We start from the raw sequence: 22,045 nt of genomic DNA on the forward strand, positions 1-22,045 counted from the left end.
CGCCTAGCTGCAGCTACCTCAGGCATAACCTTTCCACATCACTTTGTGCGGCTGGCTAGAACATTAAAGGACGATCTGGCGGTATGGGAACAGTTCTTAATGGAGTTTAATGGGAGGTCATTGTGGATCAGACCACCGGTTTCAAATTTTGATCTAGACATCCACACTGATGCAGCGGGGTCAACTGGTTTTGGTGCATATTGTTCTGGACAGTGGTGTGCAGATAGGTGGCCAGAGAGTTGGAGAAACAATGGGTTAACACGAAACTTAGTACTCCTTGAATTGTTCCCCATAGTGGTTGATTGTGAAATTTGGTGCAATATTTTCCAAAACCGAAAAGTGAGATTTCATTGTGATAATTTGGGAGTTGTGGAAGTCATCAACAATCAGCTTCTTCCCTGCCTGTTGTTACGTTGCTGCGTCATCTAGTGCTGCGCTGTTTAAAGTCAAATTGTCAGATTACAGCTGTGCATGTCCCCGGTGTTTGCAATTCTGTGGCTGATGCTCTGTCTCGTTTTCAGTGGGACAGATTCCGTTCGTTAGCCCCGATGGCAGAGGTACAAGGCAAGAAGTGTCCGGATTTTCTGTGGTCACTGCCAGTGACACCGCATACGCTCTGATAGAACGGTCTGTAGGTGTAAGCACATGGCAGAGGTACAAGGCAAGAAGTGTCCGGATTTTCTGTGGTCACTGCCAGTGACACCGCATACGCTCTGATAGAACGGTCTGTGGGTGTAAGCACATGGCAGAGGTACCAGGCAGCATGGAGGGAATGGGAAGACTTGTGTGCTCTAGTGGCACATGATGCCAGTGTACATGACAATGTTTCCTTGTTGTTATTTTACATTAGCAGGGCCTTTGTGGACGGTACTTCATTGTCCAGTATTGATAGTAAAATGTCTGGATTAGCTTTTTGGTTTAAGTTGCACGACTTCACTGATTACACAAAGCATTTTTTAGTTAAGCAGGCCCTAAAGGGTTACAGAAAAAGTTGTAAGAAGACCAGAGATAAACGGCGTCCGATTTCTTTCCAGTTATTGCAGCAGATACTGAGTGTACTAGGCCGAGTCTGTAGCAGTCCGTTTGAAGTGTTACTCTTTAGTTGTGCATTCACACTGGCCTTTTTTGGAGCTTTTAGAATCAGCGAGTTAGTGTCGAGTAGCTCCACCAGAAGTGGGGGTCTACAAGCTGAGGACGTGCATCAGTACACAGACAGAGGGGGTCTACAAGCTGAGGACATGCATCAGTACACAGACAGATTGGAATGTTTTCTGGCAAAGTCAAAAACTGATCAACAGGGTAGAGGAAAATGGATCACATTGTTTCCTTTAAGCGGTTCCAGGGCCTGCCCGGTCATCTGTTTTAGAAACTATGTCTCAATAAGGCCAAATATCCAAGGTTCATTACTAATTCATGAGGATTGTAAGTCATTGTCACAATTTCAATTCACAGCAGTTCTTAAAAAATGCCTGACAATATTGGGAGAGTCTCCAAATGCATTCACTTCACACTCATTTAGGATAGGAGCAGCCACAGAAACTGCTAGATGGGGCTTAGAGCCTGACATATTTAAAAAAATCGGGAGATGGGAATCGAGCAGATTTAAGAGTTACATTAGATTGCATTTATTATAAATGGCGTACATGTATATATATGTGTACATTTTGGTAATCTTATAGTAGTTGTGTCTTCATTTAGACAATTGTGTGATAATTGTGTTTTTGTTTTTGTTTTAGCTGAACAGCAATGCCTGGTTTGGATCATGGGACATTCATTTGTTTTTTGGGGGGCCTTACGTGCAGCAGTCAGGCCTAATGGCAAACAGTTGGGGTTGCCCAGTTCCTTGGCACGGGTGACATGGATAGGAAAGAGGGGAATGCAGTGGCATCAGCTGTTGAAAGAAATCCAGTATCATGTGGAGTTCTACCGCCCCCCGGACGTCTTACTTATCTATTTAGGTGGTAATGATTTAGCAATAAGAACATCAAGACATTTAGTTAGGAACATAAAGCTTGATATGTTGAATTTATGGAGGTCTTACCCAGAAACAGTGGTGGTCTGGTCGGATATAGTAGCTAGACAAATGTGGAGAACAGCGCGATCAGTGGCTCGCATCAATAATACAAGGATAAAGGTTAATAAAAAAATAAAATTTGTGTTGGAAAACGGAGGGGTGGCCATACGTCACCAGATGCTTGAAAATACAAAGGAACAATTTTGGAGAGATGATAAGGTACATCTTAATGACATTGGCATTGATATATGGATGTTGGGAATACAAGAAGGAGTAGAACGAGCCATTAAGTTGTGGAGGAACTCACTCTTGTAAGGTGTCACAAGAGCGAGTCTTGGCGGGATGTGGTTGTTTAAACCCCCTCTTTGTTGGTTGGAGAATTATGTTTTTAATGGGGTCCCTGGGCCAGAGCTCAGCGGACAGTGGAATATGGGTCCCTGGGGAGGAGCTCAGTGGACAGTGGAATAGATGGGTCCCTGGGGAGGAGCTCAGCGGACACAAGGAAAATGATCAAGGGGTATACCCAGATTCCCCCTTGAGCTAGGTGTACACGGCGGAGGGGGATATGGGGCTGGGATTTATAACAACCACATCTCTGGGCCGATAATCTTGTTTTTCTTGTTGATGTTTTTTCTTATAAAAAATAAAGGGCTGCTGTGGCCAAAATTTTAATCCATGTCACGCAGTGTGTGGTGTCTTATTTATTAGGTTACCAGGAGCGCAATTCACTAGTCCATCAGTCATGCATTTTCCCTTTGTACTTTTTTTTGTGTGTATCAATGAACAAACTAACATAAAACCAGTCAATAATTTGGCACTTCATTAAAACAGTTTAATATCATGAAATCTGAATGAAAACTTGGAATGCAATGGATCATATATTAAAATCTTACATAGAGCTTTGAAGAATACAATAACACTTTTAAAACTGCTTAAAAACGTCTCTGCCACTATTTCCTTTTTTATTTTCCCGTGTGTAAAAGAATGACAGACTATCACAATGTACCAGTCATTTGTGAAGAAAGAAAGAATGAAACTATTTATTGCAGCCACTCCTTCATTTCACCAGTGTGTGATGGACTAGAAGCATCAATTATGTGAGAGGACGCCGCTCCCCATCGATCCAGGATACCGATATTATTCCTGTTTTCAGTCAGTTGGGTGTCTGGCGCATGATGTGGCAAAAATAAGAGCCGCTTGTGGCTCACTATAAAATACTGGCTCCATATTCAGTAACAGATAAAAGATCCGCAGATCACAGTACACTCAGATGAGCTAACAAGTCAAGTTCTATCTACAAGTCTGAAAGGTTGTAGCGTACAAACAAGTGCAAATACATTCGCTCTAGACAGTCACAGTTTGGCAATATTTGGCAAGCAATATGCTTGGATATCAGGATTCCTTCAATATCAGGATTTTCTATCTGGTCTTCATGATGAGAAGTTCAGTTTCTGAAATAAAAAGTAACAGTAAATGAAGTGGGCGAAGACTAGGAGCTGTACAGCCAATAACATTCTCATTACTGTAACACTTTACCCCTAAATGTAGGTTCACACTATCTTTTTCCAGTTGTTAAAAAAATGTCAATTTTTCAAGCAGAAGCTTGGAGGAATGGCAGCTTTCCTTTGGAGTTTTGTAAAGCTGAAGCGTCTATTAATGTTTTTTAGTCTTTTCATAAGTGTATTTTCAGTGTTTTATTTTCCACCAGGTTTTTTCCCACACTTTTGTTTAAGAAGGAGGAAGGCTTTTATGGTTGCACACTGGAGGTTTGTTTTTTTTAAATCCATTAAGCAGCAAAAATGTGTTTTTTGAAGCAAAACCGCTGACAAAAAAAGCACAATGAACATACAGTGGGTGCGGAAAGTATTCAGCCCTTTTAACTTTTTCACTCTTTGTTTCATTTCAGCCATTTGGTAAATTCAAAAAAGTTCATTTTTTTCCTCATTAATATATACTCGCACCCCATCTTGACAGAAAAAAACAAACAAATGTAGACATTTTTTGCAAATTTATTAAACAAGAAAAACTGAAATAATCACAAGGTCATAAGTATTCAGACCTTTTGCTCAGACACTCATATTTAAGTCACATGCAGTCAATTTCCTTGTGATCCTCCTTGAGATGGTTCTACTCCTTCATTAGAGTCCAGCTGTGCTTAATTAAACTGACAAGACGATTTGGAAAGGCACACACCTGTCTATATAAGACCTCACAGCTCACAGTGCATGTCAGACCAATTGAGAATCATGAGGTCAAAAGGAAGTGCCCAAGGAGCTCAGAGACAGAATTGTGGCAAGGCACAGATCTGGCCAAGGTTACAAAAGAATTTCAGCAGTACTCAAGGTTCCTAAGAGCACAGTGGCCTCCATAATGCATAATCCTTAAAGGGAAGACGTTTGGGACCACCAGAACTCTTCCTAGGCCTGGCTGTCCAGCCAAACTGAGCAATTGTAGGAGAAGAGCCTTGGTGAGGGAGGTAAAGAAGAACCCCAAGATCACTATGGCTGAGCTCCAGGGATGCAGTAGGGAGATGGGAGAAAGTTTCACAAAGTCAACTATCACTGCATCCCTCCACCAGTCGGGCCTTTATGGCAGAGTGGCCTGATGGAAGCCTCTCCTCAGTGCATGACATATGAAAGCCCGATACAGTTTGCAAAGAAAAAAAAAAAAAGAAGAAACACATGAAGGACTGCTAGACTATGAGAAATAAGATTTTTTGGTCTGATGAGACGAACATGGAATATTTTTGGTAATAATTCCAAGCGGTATGAGTGGAAAAAAACAGGCACTGCTAATCACCTGCCCAATACAATCCCAACAGTGAAACATGGTGGTGGCACCATCATGCTGTGGGGGTGTTTTTCAGCTGCAGTGACAGGATGACTAGTTGTAATTGAAGGAAAGATGAATGTGGCCAAGTACAGAGATATCCTGAAAGAAAACCTCTTCCAGAGTGCTCTTGACCTCAGATTTGGCTGAAGATTCACCTTCCAACAAGACAATGATCCTAAGCACACAGGTAAAATAACAAAAAGAGTGGCTTCAGAACAACTCTGTGAGCATTCTTGACTAGCCCAGCCAGAGCCCTGACCTAAACCTAATTGAGCATGTCTGGAGAGAACTGAAAATCGCTGTCCGCCAACGTTCACCATCCAACCTGACGGAACTGGAGAGAATCTGGAAGAAAGACTGGCAGAAGATCCCCAAATCCAGGTGTGAAAAACTTGTTGCATCATTCCCAAGAAGACTCATGGCTGTACTAGCTCAAAAGGGCGCTTCTACTCAATATTGAGCAAAGGGTCTGAATACTTATGACTATGTGATATCAGTTTTTCTTGTTTAATAAATTTGCAAACATTTCTACATTTCTGTTTTTTACTGTCAAGCTGGGGTGGAATGTACATTAATGAGAAAACAAAATGAACTCTTGTATTTACAGAATGGCTGCAATGAAACAAAGTGAAAAATTTAAAGGGGTCTCAATACATTCCACTACATGCTAACAGTTTGTGTTGAAAGAATCTTTCTGGCAAATAAAATATTATATTTATAATATACACACACACACACACACACAGACATATATATATATATATATCTATATCATATATAGAGATATATATAGAGATATATATCTATATATAATATCTTTTCATTTTCCCATGCACTTTTTTTTATCCTTTTCACTATGGGGGGGGGGGAATTGTGTGTTATAATAATATTAACTGCCTTTAGTCTTCATTATACAGGGTTCTTCCTCCCATTCTCTTCAGAGTACCTGTGACATCAGGTGTGCGCTTGCGCATTCTGCCTGCTATCTTTCCTCTGCACAGCAAAATTGAAGCTTGTGCCTACAGAAGACCGCAATAGTGCAGGTTGGGACGGCAGGCAGAATGGAAATCTTGCGCGTGCACATTCTGCCTGCCGTCCCAACCTGCACTATTGCGGTCTTCTGTAGGCACAAGCTTCAATTTTGCTGTGCAGAGGAAAGATAGCAGGCAGAATGCGCACGCGCAAGATTTCCAGACGCGCACACGATGTCACAGGGACACCAGGGAAGACCGGAGGCAGTCTTATCTTCCGGGCAGCACACGCCCCATAGACTAGAGGATATAAAAGAGAAACTTTGCCAAATGACCCATCATCCAGAAGGCATACAGGTATGGCTAATTTCACTGTTATGCCACCTGTCTGCCCATATTAATAACTAAAAAAATGCAAGTGGGAAGACAGATGCACAGATTACATGCAACCTAATTATGAGTACCCTAGGACATTCTGGAAGAATGGAGGACGCAGACAATGGCTCCTTCTCTGGAGGACTTAACACATTCGTAATAATCATTGGGTTTCATTGGGCATGGGGTGGCACTGCAGCTAATCATGTGGAGTCACAGTTAACGATATAGATATGAGCACAGATGGATTTTCCCACGGACCGTTCTCAATAGCTGCTGCTCATATGACTTTTCAATAAGTGAAATCACTTATTAAATTAGATTTTACACAGAAAATCACAAGTAGCCAGGCAGGAATTAACCAAACGGAAAAGGGTTCAGCCCTGTGGCACTTGATACTGCAAATCCACTCCAGAAATCTGCGGGTCAGTCTTGAATTTCTGTCTTGTGCTCTTTTGAAAATGAGCATTCAACTTTTCAGAAAACGTCTAATTGTAGCTTAGCGAGGCCAATCTCCAGTTGTCTCATGAACAACACTCACAAACCTAAATTAATTGTATTGGGCTTTATGGGAAATACCAATATAAAGTAACAAGTATGTGTGACATGTAACGGAAATGATACATGGTTTTCTAAAAATTTTAAAATTATAAATCTGAAAATTGTGACGTCCATTCAACTCCCGGTGTTCTGGTACCCCTAAATTAAATCCTGAGGTGACCAATTGCTTCCAGAAGTCACCTACAGTAATTAGTAAATTGAGTCCACCTGGGTGTAATTTATTCCAAGTATAACTAAAATTGTTCTTTGAAGGCCTCAGAGGTTTGTTTGAGAATATTCGGGATCAAACAGCGTCTGACAGAGACCTGCTCAATCCATCATCCAAAATGGAAGGCGCATGGCTCAACTGGAAACCTGCATGGCTGTCCACCAAAACAGATATCCCAAGCCAGGAGAACACTAATTGGAGAAGCAGCTATGAGGCCCATAGTCACACTGGACATCACAGCTCATCAGATTCCCGGGGTCTTGCAGAGGGCAGTGCAAGCCAGGAGTGGCTGCTGCTCAAAGTCTTGTTCTGAGACTCCATAGCCTTTGATCCGCGTAATCCAAGCATGTCATGGCAACTGCTGGACTATGTCAGACCTGGGAACTTTGCTTTCTAATACATTGGTGAACAAGGGACAGTTTCTTGGGTTTTTTTTTTCACTTCTTTTAGATTTTTGGATTACAGCAGAATCTTTGTACTACAGCATACCGGCATGGACTTTTTTTTTAATAAAATGGTGAACCTGGAACAGTGTGAAGGGGTGTTTTTTTCAAATAAACTATTTTTGTGTGTGTTTTTTCTGTTTACTGTGACAGTAATGGTAGGGTCTGATAGACACCTCTCCATTACTAACCCCAGGGCTTGATGCCAGCTGACAATTCACAGCTCATATCAACCCCAACTATCATTACCCCGATTGCCACCACACCAGGGCAATAAGGAAAAGCCAGGACGAAGCACCAAAATTGGAGCATCTAATGTGATGCATCACTTCTGAGGGACTGTAGGCTGGTATTTTTAGGCTTGGAAAGGCCAAATAAGTCTCATTGAGACTGGACAGTATCTTAGTGGGATGATAGTACATGCCCACACATCTGAAATGTAAAAAAACACTCAGTTGAATGATAAAAAAAAAAATTAACACATTAGGCGCTAGTAATTGCAGTGCCCGGAGATTGTTATAGACTAATTAGTAGCAGGAATGTAGTTTATAAGGCAAAATTCATAAAAGGTCCTCTTTCCTGGATTGGCCAAAGTAGACATTCATTGTCCACATATCAGTAAGGCCTTTTTACTTTTCAACAGCTAGAACAATTCAGTATAATATACATTATATGTAGACTCATTCTTAAGTCAATGGGAATGTACATATCAGCGGGAATGTATTATAGGCAAGTTGATGCTTTAAGTTAAACCCCAGCTCTCAGGACCTGAAAAAGCCATATCTAGTCATACATTTCCCCCATAGCAGTATAATTGTACGTATGATCAGAATATACATGGTATAACTAATACATAAGCATGTACCGGCACTGCTGAGGTCACCAGTGTGAGGAGTTATTCTGATGTATCTGGAAAAAGAAAGAACATTTTCAGAAACCTTTGAAGTGGTTCATCATTACTTTCTCATGTGTTGTCAATAGCAGCACTGTAAAACTAGTAAATTCTCATAGCATCATAGCACACATTGAGTTTTCTCCGGTATCAGAGCCGGGAACGGTGGTCACGTATGCGACATGCATGTTCCAAAATCCGACTAGACTGTTTCCGGTATGCTAATTGCAAGTGTATTATGTGAGGCTGGAAACAATATAGTCTGATTCTGGATGGAAGATTGCATATCGCATATAGTTCACGGTGCTGATACAGGAGAATCTTCACACGACACACAATGGTAGGACAATATTAGGACTCATACGGTAAATTTACAACCCCTGTCACAACAGCAATAACAAGTAGATTTTGGGTACTCACCGTAAAATCTCTTTCTTGGAGCCTTCATTGGGGGACACAGAGACCATGGGTTGTATGCTGCTGCCACTAGGAGGCGACACTAAGCAAAAAACAAGGAAACTCCTCCTATGCAGTATACACCCACCAACCGGCAATTGTACCTCAGTTAGTGAGAAAGCAATAGGAGACAACGGTAGAACAAAACGCTCAATCATACAGAAGTGGACATTAAACTCAACAGCCAACAGAAACATTGAACAGTAACATATGTCCAACACAAGGGCGGGTGCTGTGTCCCCCAATGAAGGCTCCAAGAAAGAGATTTTACGGTGAGTACCCAAAATCTACTTTTCTTTATCGCTTCATTGGGGGACACAGAGACCATGGGACGTCCTAAAGCAGTCCCGCGGGTGGGTCTAATGTTACTCTCAGGGCTGACCTCGGTCCACTGCAGCCTGCAGGACTCTTCTACCGAGGCTCGCATCGGAGGATGCGAAAGTGTGGACCCTGTAGAACTTAGTGAAAGTGTGGAGCGAAGACCAGGTGGCCGCTTTGCAGAGCTGCAACGCTGGAGCGTGGTGACGGACCGCCCACGAGGCTCCCACCGCCCTGGTGGAGTGGGCCGTAATCCTGAGTGGGCGCGTTATCCCTCTTACCCGGTAGGCTTCCAGTACGGCAGAGCGAATCCATCGCGAAATGGAGGACTTGGAGGCAGGTAGGCCTCTGCGCGGGCCAGACGGAAGTACAAAAAGGGAATCCGACCGTCTGAATTGAGAGGTCCTGGAAATGTACAAACGGAGAGCTCTGACCAAGTCCAGCTTGTGGAGAAGAATCTCACGAGGGTGTGAAGGATTCGGACAAAAGGAGGGAAGAACAATGTCCTCGTTAAGATGGAAGGAGGAAACCACCTTGGGCAGAAAAGAAGGAACCGGACGGAGGACTACCTTATCCTGGTGGAAGACAAGATATGGAGAGCGGCAGGAAAGCGCCGCTAACTCAGATACCCGCCTGATTGACGTGATGGCAACTAAGAAGGCGACCTTCCAAGAGAGGAACATGAGGGACGTCTCCTGCATAGGTTCGAAGGGAGAATGCTGGAGAACAGACAGAACCAGGTTAAGGTCCCAGGGCTCCACCGGAGGTTGAACGGGGGGCGCCGCATGTGCGGCTCCCTGAATGAATGTGCGAACTTGTGACCGAGAGGCAATCCTCCTTTGAAAGAGAATGGAAAGAGCAGACACCTGACCCTTGAGGGAGCTGAGTGCTAATCCAGCCTCTAGACCAGATTGTAGGAATGACAACAGAACTGGTAAGGAGAAGGTCATGGCTGTGACCTGGTTAGCTTCACACCAGCGGAAATAGGCCTTCCACGTTCGGTGGTAAATGCGGGAAGAAGAAGGCTTCCGAGCTTTGATCATTGTCTGGACGACCTGTTCTGAGAATCCCGCGGAAGTTAGTACTGCGGCTTCAACAGCCATGCCGTTAAATTGAGCGACTGTGAATTCTGGTGAAGAAAAGGCCCTTGAGTGAGAAGATCCTGGACGTCTGGAAGTCTCCACGGAACGTCGGCGAGAAGGTGCATGAGCTCTGCGTACCACGGGCGTCGAGGCCAATCTGGGGCCACGAGAATTACCGGAACTCCCTCCGCCTTGATCTTCTTGACTAGCTTGGGTATAAGCGGAAGTGGAGGGAAGAGGAACGGCAGAGAGAACTGCGACCAGGGGATCGCTAGGGCGTCCGTTGCGAGCGCTAGTGGGTCTCTTGCCCTGGAGACGAACTGGGGAACCTTGTGATTCCACCTGGAGGCCAGGAGATCCACGTCGGGGGTCCCCCACCTGGCACAGATCTGTTGGAAGATTCTGGGATTGAGGGACCATTCTCCGGCGTCGAGGCCCTCCCGGCTGAGAAAGTCTGCGGCCCAATTGTCCACGCCCGGGATGTGGACCGCCGATATCGCTGGGATGTTCTGTTCGGCCCAGTCGAGGATTTGAGATACCTCTCTCATTGCCGCACGGCTGCATGTTCCGCCTTGATGGTTTATGTAGGCCACAGTGGTTGCATTGTCGGACTGCACCCGAACTGGGTGTCCGCGAAGCAGAGCCTTCCAATGAAATAGAGCTAGGCGAACTGATCTGAGTTCCAAGATGTTGATGGGAAGTTTGGTTTCCGGCTCGGTCCAGCGACCCTGAACTGTGAGGTCTTGGAAAGTGGCTCCCCATCCTAGCAGGCTGGCGTCTGTCGTGACGACCCTCCATCGAAGGGGAAGAAATGATCTCCCTTGGAGGATGAGGGGAGAGCATCTCCACCATTCCAATGATTGTCTGACTCGAGGAGGGATCGCAATTGGTCGATCCAGGGAGTGAGGGGACTTGTCCCATGCTGCGAGGAGAAGACCTTGAAGGGAGCGAGTGTGGAATTGACTGTAGGGCACCGCTTCCATTGACGCCACCATCTTCCCGAGGATGCTCATGCAGTATCGAAGGGAGCAGCGAGGTGCGCGTTGGAGCTTCCAAATCCCCCTGAGAATAGCTGTGAGTTTGTCCTTGGGCAGAAGAACCTTCGCTTGCGAGGTATCGAAGATCATGCCGAGAAATGAGATGCGTTGAGACGGGATCAGAGATGACTTTGGTCTGTTGATCAACCAGCCGAGACGGGATAGAGTATCCAGAGTGATGTTGAGACTGTCGCGGCACTCCGCCGCCGAGGAAGCCTTGATCAAAATGTCGTCCAGATACGGGATGGCTAGAATTCCCCGGGTTCGAAGAATAGCCATGACAGTAGCCATCACCTTGGTGAAGACTCTGGGAGCTGTCGAGAGCCCGAATGGGAGGGCAGTGAACTGGAAGTGTTGCCCCTGAACCATGAAGCGTAGGAATCTCTGATGAGCTGGGAAGTTCGGGATGTGGAGATAGGCGTCCTGGATGTCCACCGAGCAGAGGAACTCCCCTGGTTCCATGGACGCTATCACTGAGCGCAGAGACTCCATGCGGAATCGCCGGAGGCGGACCCGCCTGTTGAGACGCTTGAGATCCAGGATGGGGCGGACTGCGCCATTCTTCTTCGGTACCACAAAGAGGTTTGAATAAAAACCCTGGAATCTGTCTTGAGGGGGTACGGAGATGATGACCCCAGAGTCTCGCATGGCTTGAATGGCTGCGAAGAAGCCCTTTGTGAGGGAGAGATCCTTGGGGGGCTTGGACTGGACGAAGCGTGAGCGTGGGAGTGAAGAAAACTATCTTGTAGCCGTGAGAGACGACGTCTCGAACCCAGGCGTCGTCTATCACGGAAAGCCACGTGCTTCTGAATCTGCGGAGACGACCGCCGACCCTGGGTGGGGACCCGGAGACGGGAGCCCAGTCATGCGGAGGAAAATCTGTGGGATCTGGACCTGGAGGACTTGGACTGCTGGCCACGGGAACGCCAGGAACGCCAGTGGGGTGCTGCCTTAAAGGAGGGCTTCCGTCTCTCCTGACGCGCCGGGGACCACTCCCGACGTGGGTTGGCGTTGGTGGAGAATTGACGAAAGGTGCGAAAGGGAAAAAGCCGCCGCTTTGGAGGAGCACGAGGGGTCCTCTGTTGGGGGAGGAAGGTACTCTTGCCTCCCGTAGCCTCAGAGATGATCTTGTCCAGCTTTTCTCCGAATAGCCTGGTACCGACAAAGGGAAGACTGGTGAGAGACTTCTTGGATGCGGAGTCTGCGTTCCACGCCTTAAGCCACAGGGCTCTGCGGATTGCAGTAATGTTGCCGGCTGCCAGGGCAGCGGAAGCAGCAGAGTCAAGGGACGCAGCGACTAAATATTTTCCGGCGTGAGTGATCTGATCTGCCAGATCTGCCAGCTCTGGTCTGGGAGCATCAGCCAGGATACCACGGCGAAGGATCTTTGCCCAGGCGGAGACAGCCTTGGAAACCCTGGTGGTCGCAAAGGCTGGAGTGATGGCCGAGCCGGAGGCCTCAAAGGCTGACCTGGCTAAGGATTCTATGGTCCTGTCCGAGGGATCCTTCAGGGAGGCTCCATCGGACAGCGGCAGGGTGGTGCTGGACGAGAGTCGGGAGATCTGAGGATCCACTGAAGGAGCCACTGACCACTTCTGGAGAAGTTCCGGTGGGAAGGGATAGAGGACCTGAGCCCGCTTGCGTTTCTGGAAGCGCTTGTCGGGATGTTCCCACTGTCTGGAAAAAATATCCTCAAATTCCCTGTGGTTGCCAAAGCTTTTTGGCAGCTTCTTGGCTCTTTTGAAAGGGACCGATTGACAGGTAGGCGCTGGGTCAATGTTCTGTACCTCTAGGGTCTGATTGACAGCAAGGACCAGACTGTCCATCATACCGGTCAGCTTGGATATATGTTCAGAGTCCAGATCGGAGTCAGAAGCAGAGTCCTGGTCCGAATCTGGAGCTGCCGCAGAAGAGACAGGAGACAGCGAGCGTGATGCTCTGGCGGCCCTAGCAGGGCTAGGGGAGCTGGAGGAAGACCCAGAGAGGGACCGCTTCCTAGACCTCCCTTGTGATCTGCCTTGCCGGGCTGGAGGCGCTGCGGGCTCAGACTCGCTCTGGGTCGCCGGAGGGACTCCAGAGGAGGAGGCGGACAGCCGGTCTATGGCCGATGCTAAGGACTGAGACATGTCAGTTAGCTTGTCCACGGACTGGGAGAGAGCTGAGGCCCACCCAGGCATGGGGGCCGAGTCCTCGTTACGGGCGGTGGGGGGCTCCGTAGTAGTCATGTTAGGGGTGCTACAGGCTACGCAGATGGGGGAGGACTGCCCTGAGGGAAACTTCTTTAGGCAAGAGGAGCAGGCGAAGTGAAGCACTATAGCCTGTGGTTGAGAGCGGGTCACTCTTGTGCTGGACATGGGACAGAGAGAGGAAATGAGGGAGAGAAGAGAGGCAGGAGGATGCCAGGTGGGTGAGGTACTGGGGAAGGAGCTGCCTCCCAGTGGCAGAGCTTACCCTGAGTCTGTCGTTCTGTGTTTGATGTTTCTCTGTAAGCAGGCGCTTCCTATCCAGCTATGCAGGCTGAGGGAGCAGAGGTGGGGGCTCCGAGGAGCTGCAGGGACGTGAGGCCGGTGGCTGCACGTGTAGCGTGTCTGCCGCAGAGGAGATGACAGGGCAGTGACTGCTGCTGAGAGCCCAGGCCGGAGGGGGAGCCGAAAAAAGAGCGCGAAAAAACGGCGCGCAGACTGCAGGTATCGGCCGGGAGAGAGAGAGGAGGCCCGTGGTTGGCTGGGAAAGGGCGCGCAGAGGCCTCCCCTGACTGGCTGCTGGAGCGGGCGGGCCTGCTGGAAGAGAGGGCACACGCGATAGGCTGGCCGGGAGGGGGCGTGGCCGGACAGGAGCTAGGCCGGAGAGAAGCCGGGGACTAGATTTTTTATGTGAGGCCGCAGGGGGAGCCGAGGACGGCGCCGAGGACGGGATCGGGGCTGTGTGGGGGAGCCGAGCGTACTGCCTGGAGAACGGGTAAGAACGACGCCTGATATATAATGATTTAAAGAGACGGTTTTTTTTTTTTTTTTTTGGAACGGAGCCCCCCATGACCCGGGACAAGGGATGGGTACCTGTCCCGGTGGCTGATAGTCCTCTCCGCTTGATCCTGTCCTCCTTGGCTTGATCCCTGGGAAGGGCATAGGGAGACGGGGTTCTTCCAAGGATTTTTTCGTCTCCCCTCCCTGATCAGGCCGGCTGTGGAGAGCGGGCGTGCAGGGGGAGGGGGGCAAGGACCATCCGCCTGTCCCTCTGTGCGGATGCCCCCCAAACAGTCTTGAGAGTGTTAGGGGGGTAGGGTCCTGCCAGACAGGCACGGAAGTCAACGGAAGTGGCGGACGGACCCCACTTCTGTGCGACCGGCCTCTAGGGGGGAGAGCAGGGTGAGCAATTACACCCTGTCGCCCGACGAGCTGTGTCTGAAAAGAAAAAGGGGAAAAGATTAAAAATACAAACCTGAGGGGCTGGAGCAGCCCCAAGTGTGTCCACCTCCTATGGACACTAAGCTTAAACTGAGGTACAATTGCCGGTTGGTGGGTGTATACTGCATAGGAGGAGTTTCCTTGTTTTTTGCTTAGTGTCGCCTCCTAGTGGCAGCAGCATACAACCCATGGTCTCTGTGTCCCCCAATGAAGCGATAAAGAAATAAGGTCTACATCTTCAGTCCAGGAGAATGTGACCTTTGTAGCCACTTCTCCTAAGAAAACCAAGGCCTAAACTAGCTGCGTTATTCAGGAAGCATGATAAGTATGAGTGGGAGTAATCCACTGATCACTGAAGTAGAAGTCCAGTAATACAACCCCTCTCTAATGGCATCCTCTAAAGTTGTAGGATGTATTGGACGTCAATTTGAACATACAGTTCGATTCCATGTAAAGCACCAGGACTTAATACTGGCTTGTACTACAGGGCGCTGAATCAGAGCAGTCACCAACTGTTCTTGCTGGCAGATATTCCATGTCAACAAAGCAGTAGCTCTTCATCTTCAAGGCTGTTGTCGATGGGGTATGACGGCCGATGTTGTGCCAAGTCACAGCCGCCTTCCCGCAGTTATGCCTTGAGGAGCTGACTGTCAAATCAGCAAGACATTAGCGGTCACACCCAAATGGCAGAGCGGAAGAGAAACAGCTGCCCTGTTAATGTGATGTCAGCGGAAGCTGCTGAAAGTCAAGCAGAAACAGTCTGTAACCACTCTCTGTGCCACTGAGAATGGCTCCAGGCACAAAAGGTAGGTAGTCAGCCTGTTATGTTTTAGGTCCATAGTAAAAAAAAAAAAAAAAAAAAAAAAAATTAAAATAACCCCTTTAACGTTCTGACTGGTGGTGTTCAGCAAAGGCTGTATTCCTAGGTAATTGGGAAATAGTCAAAACTAAAGAAACAATGCAAAAATCCATCAAGAAAAGTTCCCTCCTCCTTAATGAGGGGTCTGACCGCTAAAAAGGTCATAAACGATGGCTTTAGTGCCTGTCACGGAAGCATTGAGGAAGATTCATCAAGCCAAATATGTCTGAATTCTAGCGCAATTTGTGTAAAAGAGGTCTGGCCTAACGTGACAACATTTTGGAGGAAATATCCGGCATAGAGTTGGTCAACCAGTAACATGTAGAAATTGTGACTACGTATTCCAGCTCCCAAATAAAAATAAATAAATAAAAAAAAATCCTTCTTTATTAATTAATGAGGAGTCCTAAAAATACACATGGGAGGGTACAATACTTTTTATACAAGTGTATAAGAACTGAAGGCTTTGGAACGTGTTGGGAGGTGCCGGCTTACTCCCCCCACCCCCCATGTCTATTTTTAGGACTTTTTATGGCTCAACAAATAGTTTTTTTTTATTTGAAAAGGGCTTGCATGCATAGTCACAATTGTACGTTTACTCTTACATGCCTGGTCGGTGGGATCCTTTCCACTCATCCCGAGTTGGTGAAGAGTCAGTACAGACTCTTTCGGAGACTTTTTAGGTTTTTTTTTCTCTCCAACCAATTAATAGGTAATGTAAATTTAGACGAGACAGTCTAAATGCCAGATTTCTCAAGCAGCATGATCTGGAGTGAGAAATCTGGTGCATTTTATTACGGTCTAGTCTAAGACCCAGAATCATCATTTGCATTTTTTTTCTGTAAAAGTATTTCCTTTTTTTTTGCCTTTGCACAGACTGTCTGTTTTTGTGACAAATTCTTGAAAAATGGCACACGCGACCAAAACTGGTCCCCTTCACGGTCTTTAAACTGTTTTTGTGACTTCTTTAGATGAAACTGTCAAAACATTTTTTAAAAATTTGAAAAATGACTTTTTAAAAAGTATCACAAAAAGAATCAGCTGAAAACCTCTGGATTCGTAAAATTCTTCCCACAAAACAGGAAAACAAAACTAAGATTTAGAAAAAGGCGCAAATAAACTAATTAATTAGATGCAAACAAAAAAGAAAATGTATATACATACAAAAGACACGCACAAAGATTAAATCGGGGCCATACAGTGACTATTTTTGCTCCTGCTCCCGATCCTGTAGTAATCTGCCCATCCTGGTCCTCTTCCTGTAGTAAAGTGCCCATCCTCTAATAATGTGCCCATTCTTGTCCCCTTGCACTTTCCCCTTCTTGTAGCAATGTCCCCTTTTACAGCTTTTTTCCTGTATCAATGTCCCATCCTGTAGTAATTTCCCCTTCATTATATTTAAAAAAAAAAAAAAAAAAAAAAAAATTCTTCTCACTTGTTCTATTCCCTCTGTGTTCTCTTTCCTTCTTTTTGCGGCCCATAGGCCTGTGGCACCTATTACGATCACGTGAGGTGCAGGATCCACCGCTGTCAGTGCTTTATTCCATTTGAGTTAATTAACAGCGGCACGTCAAAAAGCACTCTGCAGCCCTAACCCAATGGCAGCAGCTGGCCAATCAGAGGTCAGCAGCTGACGGCATACACAGATGTTACCTGCTAGACTGTGACTGGCTGTCGGCTGGTATTGAATAATGCGCTAACAGTGGCGGACCCTGCACTAGCCACAATCGTCAGGGGGTCCACGGGCCGCAAGGAGCAGCCTCAGGTGCCGCATGCGGCCAGCGTGTTTGAGACTTCTGAACTAAACAGTATACATAGGCTTGAAAGGGAATGTGGCCACTGACATCACTAGGTGAATAAAACAATCCAGGCTTGTAGCTCCCATCCAGTTACAAAACAAATGTATGACAGCAGATACTCTTACAACCAAGTTATTTGTTTTTCACTCTTTGCTGCTATATACAATATAAAAGTAGATATAACTGAATATAAAAATAGAACACAAAATATTAGAGAAAAAAACAACTAATGGTCATAATAACTGGCGTCTTTCTGGGATATTATTATGTTCATGTACACAAAACTCATTGAGGAATATTAACCACCATCACAGAGTATATAGAGGTCTCACCTGAATAAACCCTTTCAGGCTGCTCGGTGTTTTAAAATCACCCTTTAAGACCTGAAAAATAATATGAAGTATTAGGGTAACTGTTATTAAGACTCTGAATGTACAGAATTAATGAGAAGATTTTATATTGTATAATAAAGAAAAACTTGGTGCATAACGTAACAAATATATTTCTATAGGTAGCCATACTTTTCACCATTTACTTGGCTAAGGCCTGGGAAATGCTACCATTATCAACATGTAGTTTAGCGGGTAAAACATCTCCTTTTGGTAAACAATAAGACGTCTTTGCCTGCAATTCTTTAATGGCCAGAGTTACTTTGATGACTGACAGTGGATTTTACAGGAGTGTACACGTCTTCATATCACAGATATACTCACTCTGTGGGTGTTGTTGACCACTAGTGCATCTGGACTACCATACTTTGGCGGGTTTGCAAAAGGGTCATACCCTAGTCGAGCAAGCATTGGAGCAACACGAGGCATGTCTTCTACTATATCCGCTGGAAGCTTTCCAACCCACTTTGTCAAGGCTTCAAGATTCACAGGTTTCATTACTTGGTCTGTTGACTTTTCTGTCCTGAAAAAAATATAAAAGAAAGTAATAAAAATCTAGGCAAAGAGATGTCCTGATAAAAAAATTGAAAAAAAAACCCCAAAGACCCGGCATATCTATAAAGGATTATTAGTCAATAACCTATTTCCAAACTAATTGCACGATAGGGATCTACAATGCACTCAGTTCACGTCATTGGTCCAGTCACTGACTACTGGATGCACAGGAGCGCAATGACCACTAAAACTTGCTGTAAGCGTTCTTGGTGGCCCCCTGGTCTGGGAAGCTCAGTAGGTTTGGCTGTATAATTCTACAAGTAACATTTCCCATCTTAGCTTATTCACACCTATAACAGATCGCTCGGGGAAAACCAGGTAATCCATTCCCAAAAGGGAGTTATCCAGAAGACACAAACCTACAATCAAACCTACGAACAGACTCTGCTGGGGTTTCTAATGGTAAACATACGTTTCTTTCGATGAGCTACTATACTGCCAAGTTGTATTCCAAAAGTAGAAATGATCAGAACCGGACACAATGTAGCAGCACTATGCCGGTGCGACCACCCATCCACTCAATTACTGTGGGACAGCCTGAGAAAGCAGAGTGCATCTGTACCAGGCAGTCCCATGGAGAATAATGGAGCACTGTCACTGCTAATGGGGATATAAGGGTGCCCCATTCTAGCAAATAGACCCAACAATATAGAGAAAGATAGGTGATAAAGGGGTATTCTGGTCGGAAGAAGTGTATAGTGACCACACTCTTAAGGCCCCGTCACACGCTACGATATATCTAACGATATATCGCCGGGGTCACGGAATTTGTGACGCACATCCGGCATCGTTAGAGATGTCGTAGCGTGTGACAGCTCCGAACGACTGTTAACGAGCAAAAATACCTCATCTTTGAACACACACGACACACACACACGACGAACACAGCTTACCTGCGTCCCGCTGGCAATGAGGAAGGAAGGAGGTGGGCGGGATGTTACGGCCGCTCATCTCCGCCCCTCCGCTTCTATTGGGTGGCTACTGTGTGATGTCGCTGTGACACCGAACGAACCGCCCCCTTCAGGAAGAGGATGTTCGCCGCCCACAGCGACGTCGTTAGGGAGGTAAGTATGTGTGACGGAGGTTAACGACATTGTGCGCCACGGGCAATGAATTACCCGTGACGCACAACTGACAGGGGCGGGTGCGATCGCTCGTGATAGATCGTCCCGTGTGACGGGGCTTTTATTCCCACGTTCACTAGCAGCAATGAAAGCGCTGAGGCACAGAAAAACGTTTCACTATAACGGGTTGTGGAGTTGGAGTTTGGGAAACTGAGGAGTCAGATTTGGCTTACCGACTCCACAGCCCTGGCGATAGGGCCATCAACCTTGTTCATGTATCAAAAGGGATTCTGTCACATTACTATGCTGCTCAATGTATGGAAAGCACATAAAGGGACACAACAGTCCAAAAATGTAAGGCCATTTGGCCACTAGAAGCAATAAATGAATGATGAGATCACCGAGGGTGCTGTATGAATAAGAATCCATTGATAAAGTCATCAGCGGTATATCCCAGTTTGGATACAATTGTAACCAACTCTCGGCTGTGAGAATGAATGGGTCAGTACACTTGATCTGCTTGTACACGTAAACCTACATGACAACGGTCTCAAAGGTGTTGAGCGAATATAGCGATTAAGATACATTTACATAAATCCATCCTAATTTTACTTTGATTATTAAACTAATTTGCAACATTTTTGAGAGAATACCCGAGGTAAAGCCCCTTTAATATTTCTGTGGCTTGTTTCACTAGATTTAAGAGTTATTCATTGCTGAATGGTACTAGTGACGACCGGCTCTTTTGAAATTAACGTATGTCATCTTTACTCCAAAAATTTGATTCCCGGCAAATACATTTGCACAAATTTAAATACTGGAAAGCTGATAATTGCAGGTGAGGAAAAAGAGAGCAACAAGAGAAGGACCTGGACCATAAGAGCTTACACTCTAAAGAAGGGTCTCCGGAGATGGACAACAACTCTGCTCCTGTGGGGACTGCTAATTTTCTGATGGCCCAAGGACTGACCACCACTGTACAAGGTGTGATAATCAGGAAGATGTCATAGCTGCAGGGCATTATGAGGAGGCCCACGCAACAACGCAAGATGACATTTGCTAGCTTTCTGATACTTCAGATGTATGGAAAATGGTCACGGGCAAGTGTTTTACAAACCGTAAATCGAATCTCAAAACATTTGACCGCGAGTTACAAGAAATTCTATTGACTCAAGATTGAGCCACTCATCTCTAAATATTATCCATCATCAGAAATGCCTACAATAGCCACATCCACGAAAACCGTTACAAATGGTAATCATGATGCCTTTTTTAAACTGGCCACTAGGTGTCAGCAGAAACTACATTGGCACATAAGAGCACAACGCTTCAACGCTTTTCAGCTTTGCTGTTAAAGTAAATCTGTCAGCAGGTTTTTGCTATGTAAGCTAAAGCCAGCATGCAGCAAGGGTTAACAGAGAAAGTTCAGGCATGCTTGTTTTGTCACAGTCCGATCTTTTGTTTATTTCCTAAGATTGTTTAAGCAGCAGGACCCTTATTACAGGACTAGAAACTCATTGCAGAGAAGTCTGACTCCCCCTGCTATGAATTACACCTCACTGTCAATATATATCTGTCAGCAGTTTTTTGCTATGTACGGCCGGTTTCAGACGTCTGTGTTTAATCAGGTACCAGTCACACACATGGTTATGGTCACAGGTGTGACATCCATGTTTGCAAAAGTGTGACACGCACCAGGTAAAACACGTGTCTCTGCAATGAAAATATGTTCTATATTTACCTGTATCCAGCGATGCTGTCTTCTGCTCTGCTGCCTCCCGCTCCTAACCCCCGCTCATTATTTTCATTGATTATTCACTGCCCGAGGATCTGGAAGCCAGAATAACGCGGGGATAGCGCCGGACAGCACAGCACCGCCAGCGACATCGCCGGTGACAGGTGAGTATACAGCAGTTTGTGCAGTGACATCCAGGGGTCATCGGAGTTCCCAATGAACTCATGAACCCCTGGAAGTCACCATCGTGACACTCCCTGTTGCGCACTTGTCACAGGGGTGTCATCAGGAGGTCATCAGAGTTCATTGGGAAATCTGATGACCTCCTGGATGTCCCTGCACACACACTGCTGGCAGGATACTCACCTTTCACTAGCAATGTCCCCAGCGATGCTGTCACCGCGATGCCCCTGCTCTCAGCTGCTCACTGCGGTGAATAATCAATGAAAATAATGAGCGGGGGTCAGGAGCGGGAGGCAGCAGAACCGGAGACAGCATCGCTGATACAGCTAAATATAGAAAATCTTTTTATTTAAAAACCCGTGTTTTCTCCGGTCCGTGTCACACTGATGTCACACGGATCACATCAGTGTGCGGACCCGTGTGACACCCGTGCTGCCGGAGAAAAAACGGACACATCTCCGTGTGAAATAGCGGGGCCACGCGGTCTGTGTGAAAACACGGCCGTGTGAGAGTGCACAATAGGGTAACATGGGTAAATGTGACATCCGTGTTAAAAACTGTTATCTCACGAACCTAAAACATGGACGTCTGAAACCAGCCTACGCTAAAGCTAGTATGCTGCAAGAGTTAACACAGAAAATTCAGGCATGCCTGTTTTATCACAGTCCAATCTTTTGTTTATTTGCTATGAATGTTTAAGCAGCAGGACCCTTGTTACAGGACTAGAAACTCATTGTAGAGAAGTCTGACTCCCCTCTGCTGTGAATGACACCTCACTGTCAATGTGCACTCTCTATAGAGAGCCTGGTTTGGGCGAGAACAGCTCCCTGGGCTCAGCTACATGACTAAAATTAAAAATTCAAGATTG

At 46.2% G+C, this 22,045-nt stretch overlaps 1 protein-coding gene across 2 annotated transcripts in view; it reads right to left on the reverse strand.

Annotated features, from left to right (window-relative positions):
* Window positions 1–2,832: 2,832 nt before the first annotated feature.
* Window positions 2,833–22,045, reverse strand: part of TPST2 (tyrosylprotein sulfotransferase 2) — a 109,122-nt gene continuing 89,909 nt past the window's right edge. For both annotated transcript variants that reach the window (XM_075341736.1, XM_075341735.1), the window contains 4 exons: window positions 17,965–18,163; window positions 17,584–17,634; window positions 8,270–8,313; window positions 2,833–3,465 (listed from right to left, as the gene is read on the reverse strand). In XM_075341736.1, the coding sequence (XP_075197851.1) occupies window positions 8,284–8,313; window positions 17,584–17,634; window positions 17,965–18,163 (280 nt within the window). In that variant the 3' untranslated portion in view covers window positions 2,833–3,465; window positions 8,270–8,283. The remainder of the gene's footprint in view (window positions 3,466–8,269; window positions 8,314–17,583; window positions 17,635–17,964; window positions 18,164–22,045) is intronic.

This window comes from Anomaloglossus baeobatrachus, chromosome 1, assembly GCF_048569485.1.
Source record: "Anomaloglossus baeobatrachus isolate aAnoBae1 chromosome 1, aAnoBae1.hap1, whole genome shotgun sequence".
Lineage (NCBI taxonomy): Eukaryota > Metazoa > Chordata > Amphibia > Anura > Aromobatidae > Anomaloglossus > Anomaloglossus baeobatrachus.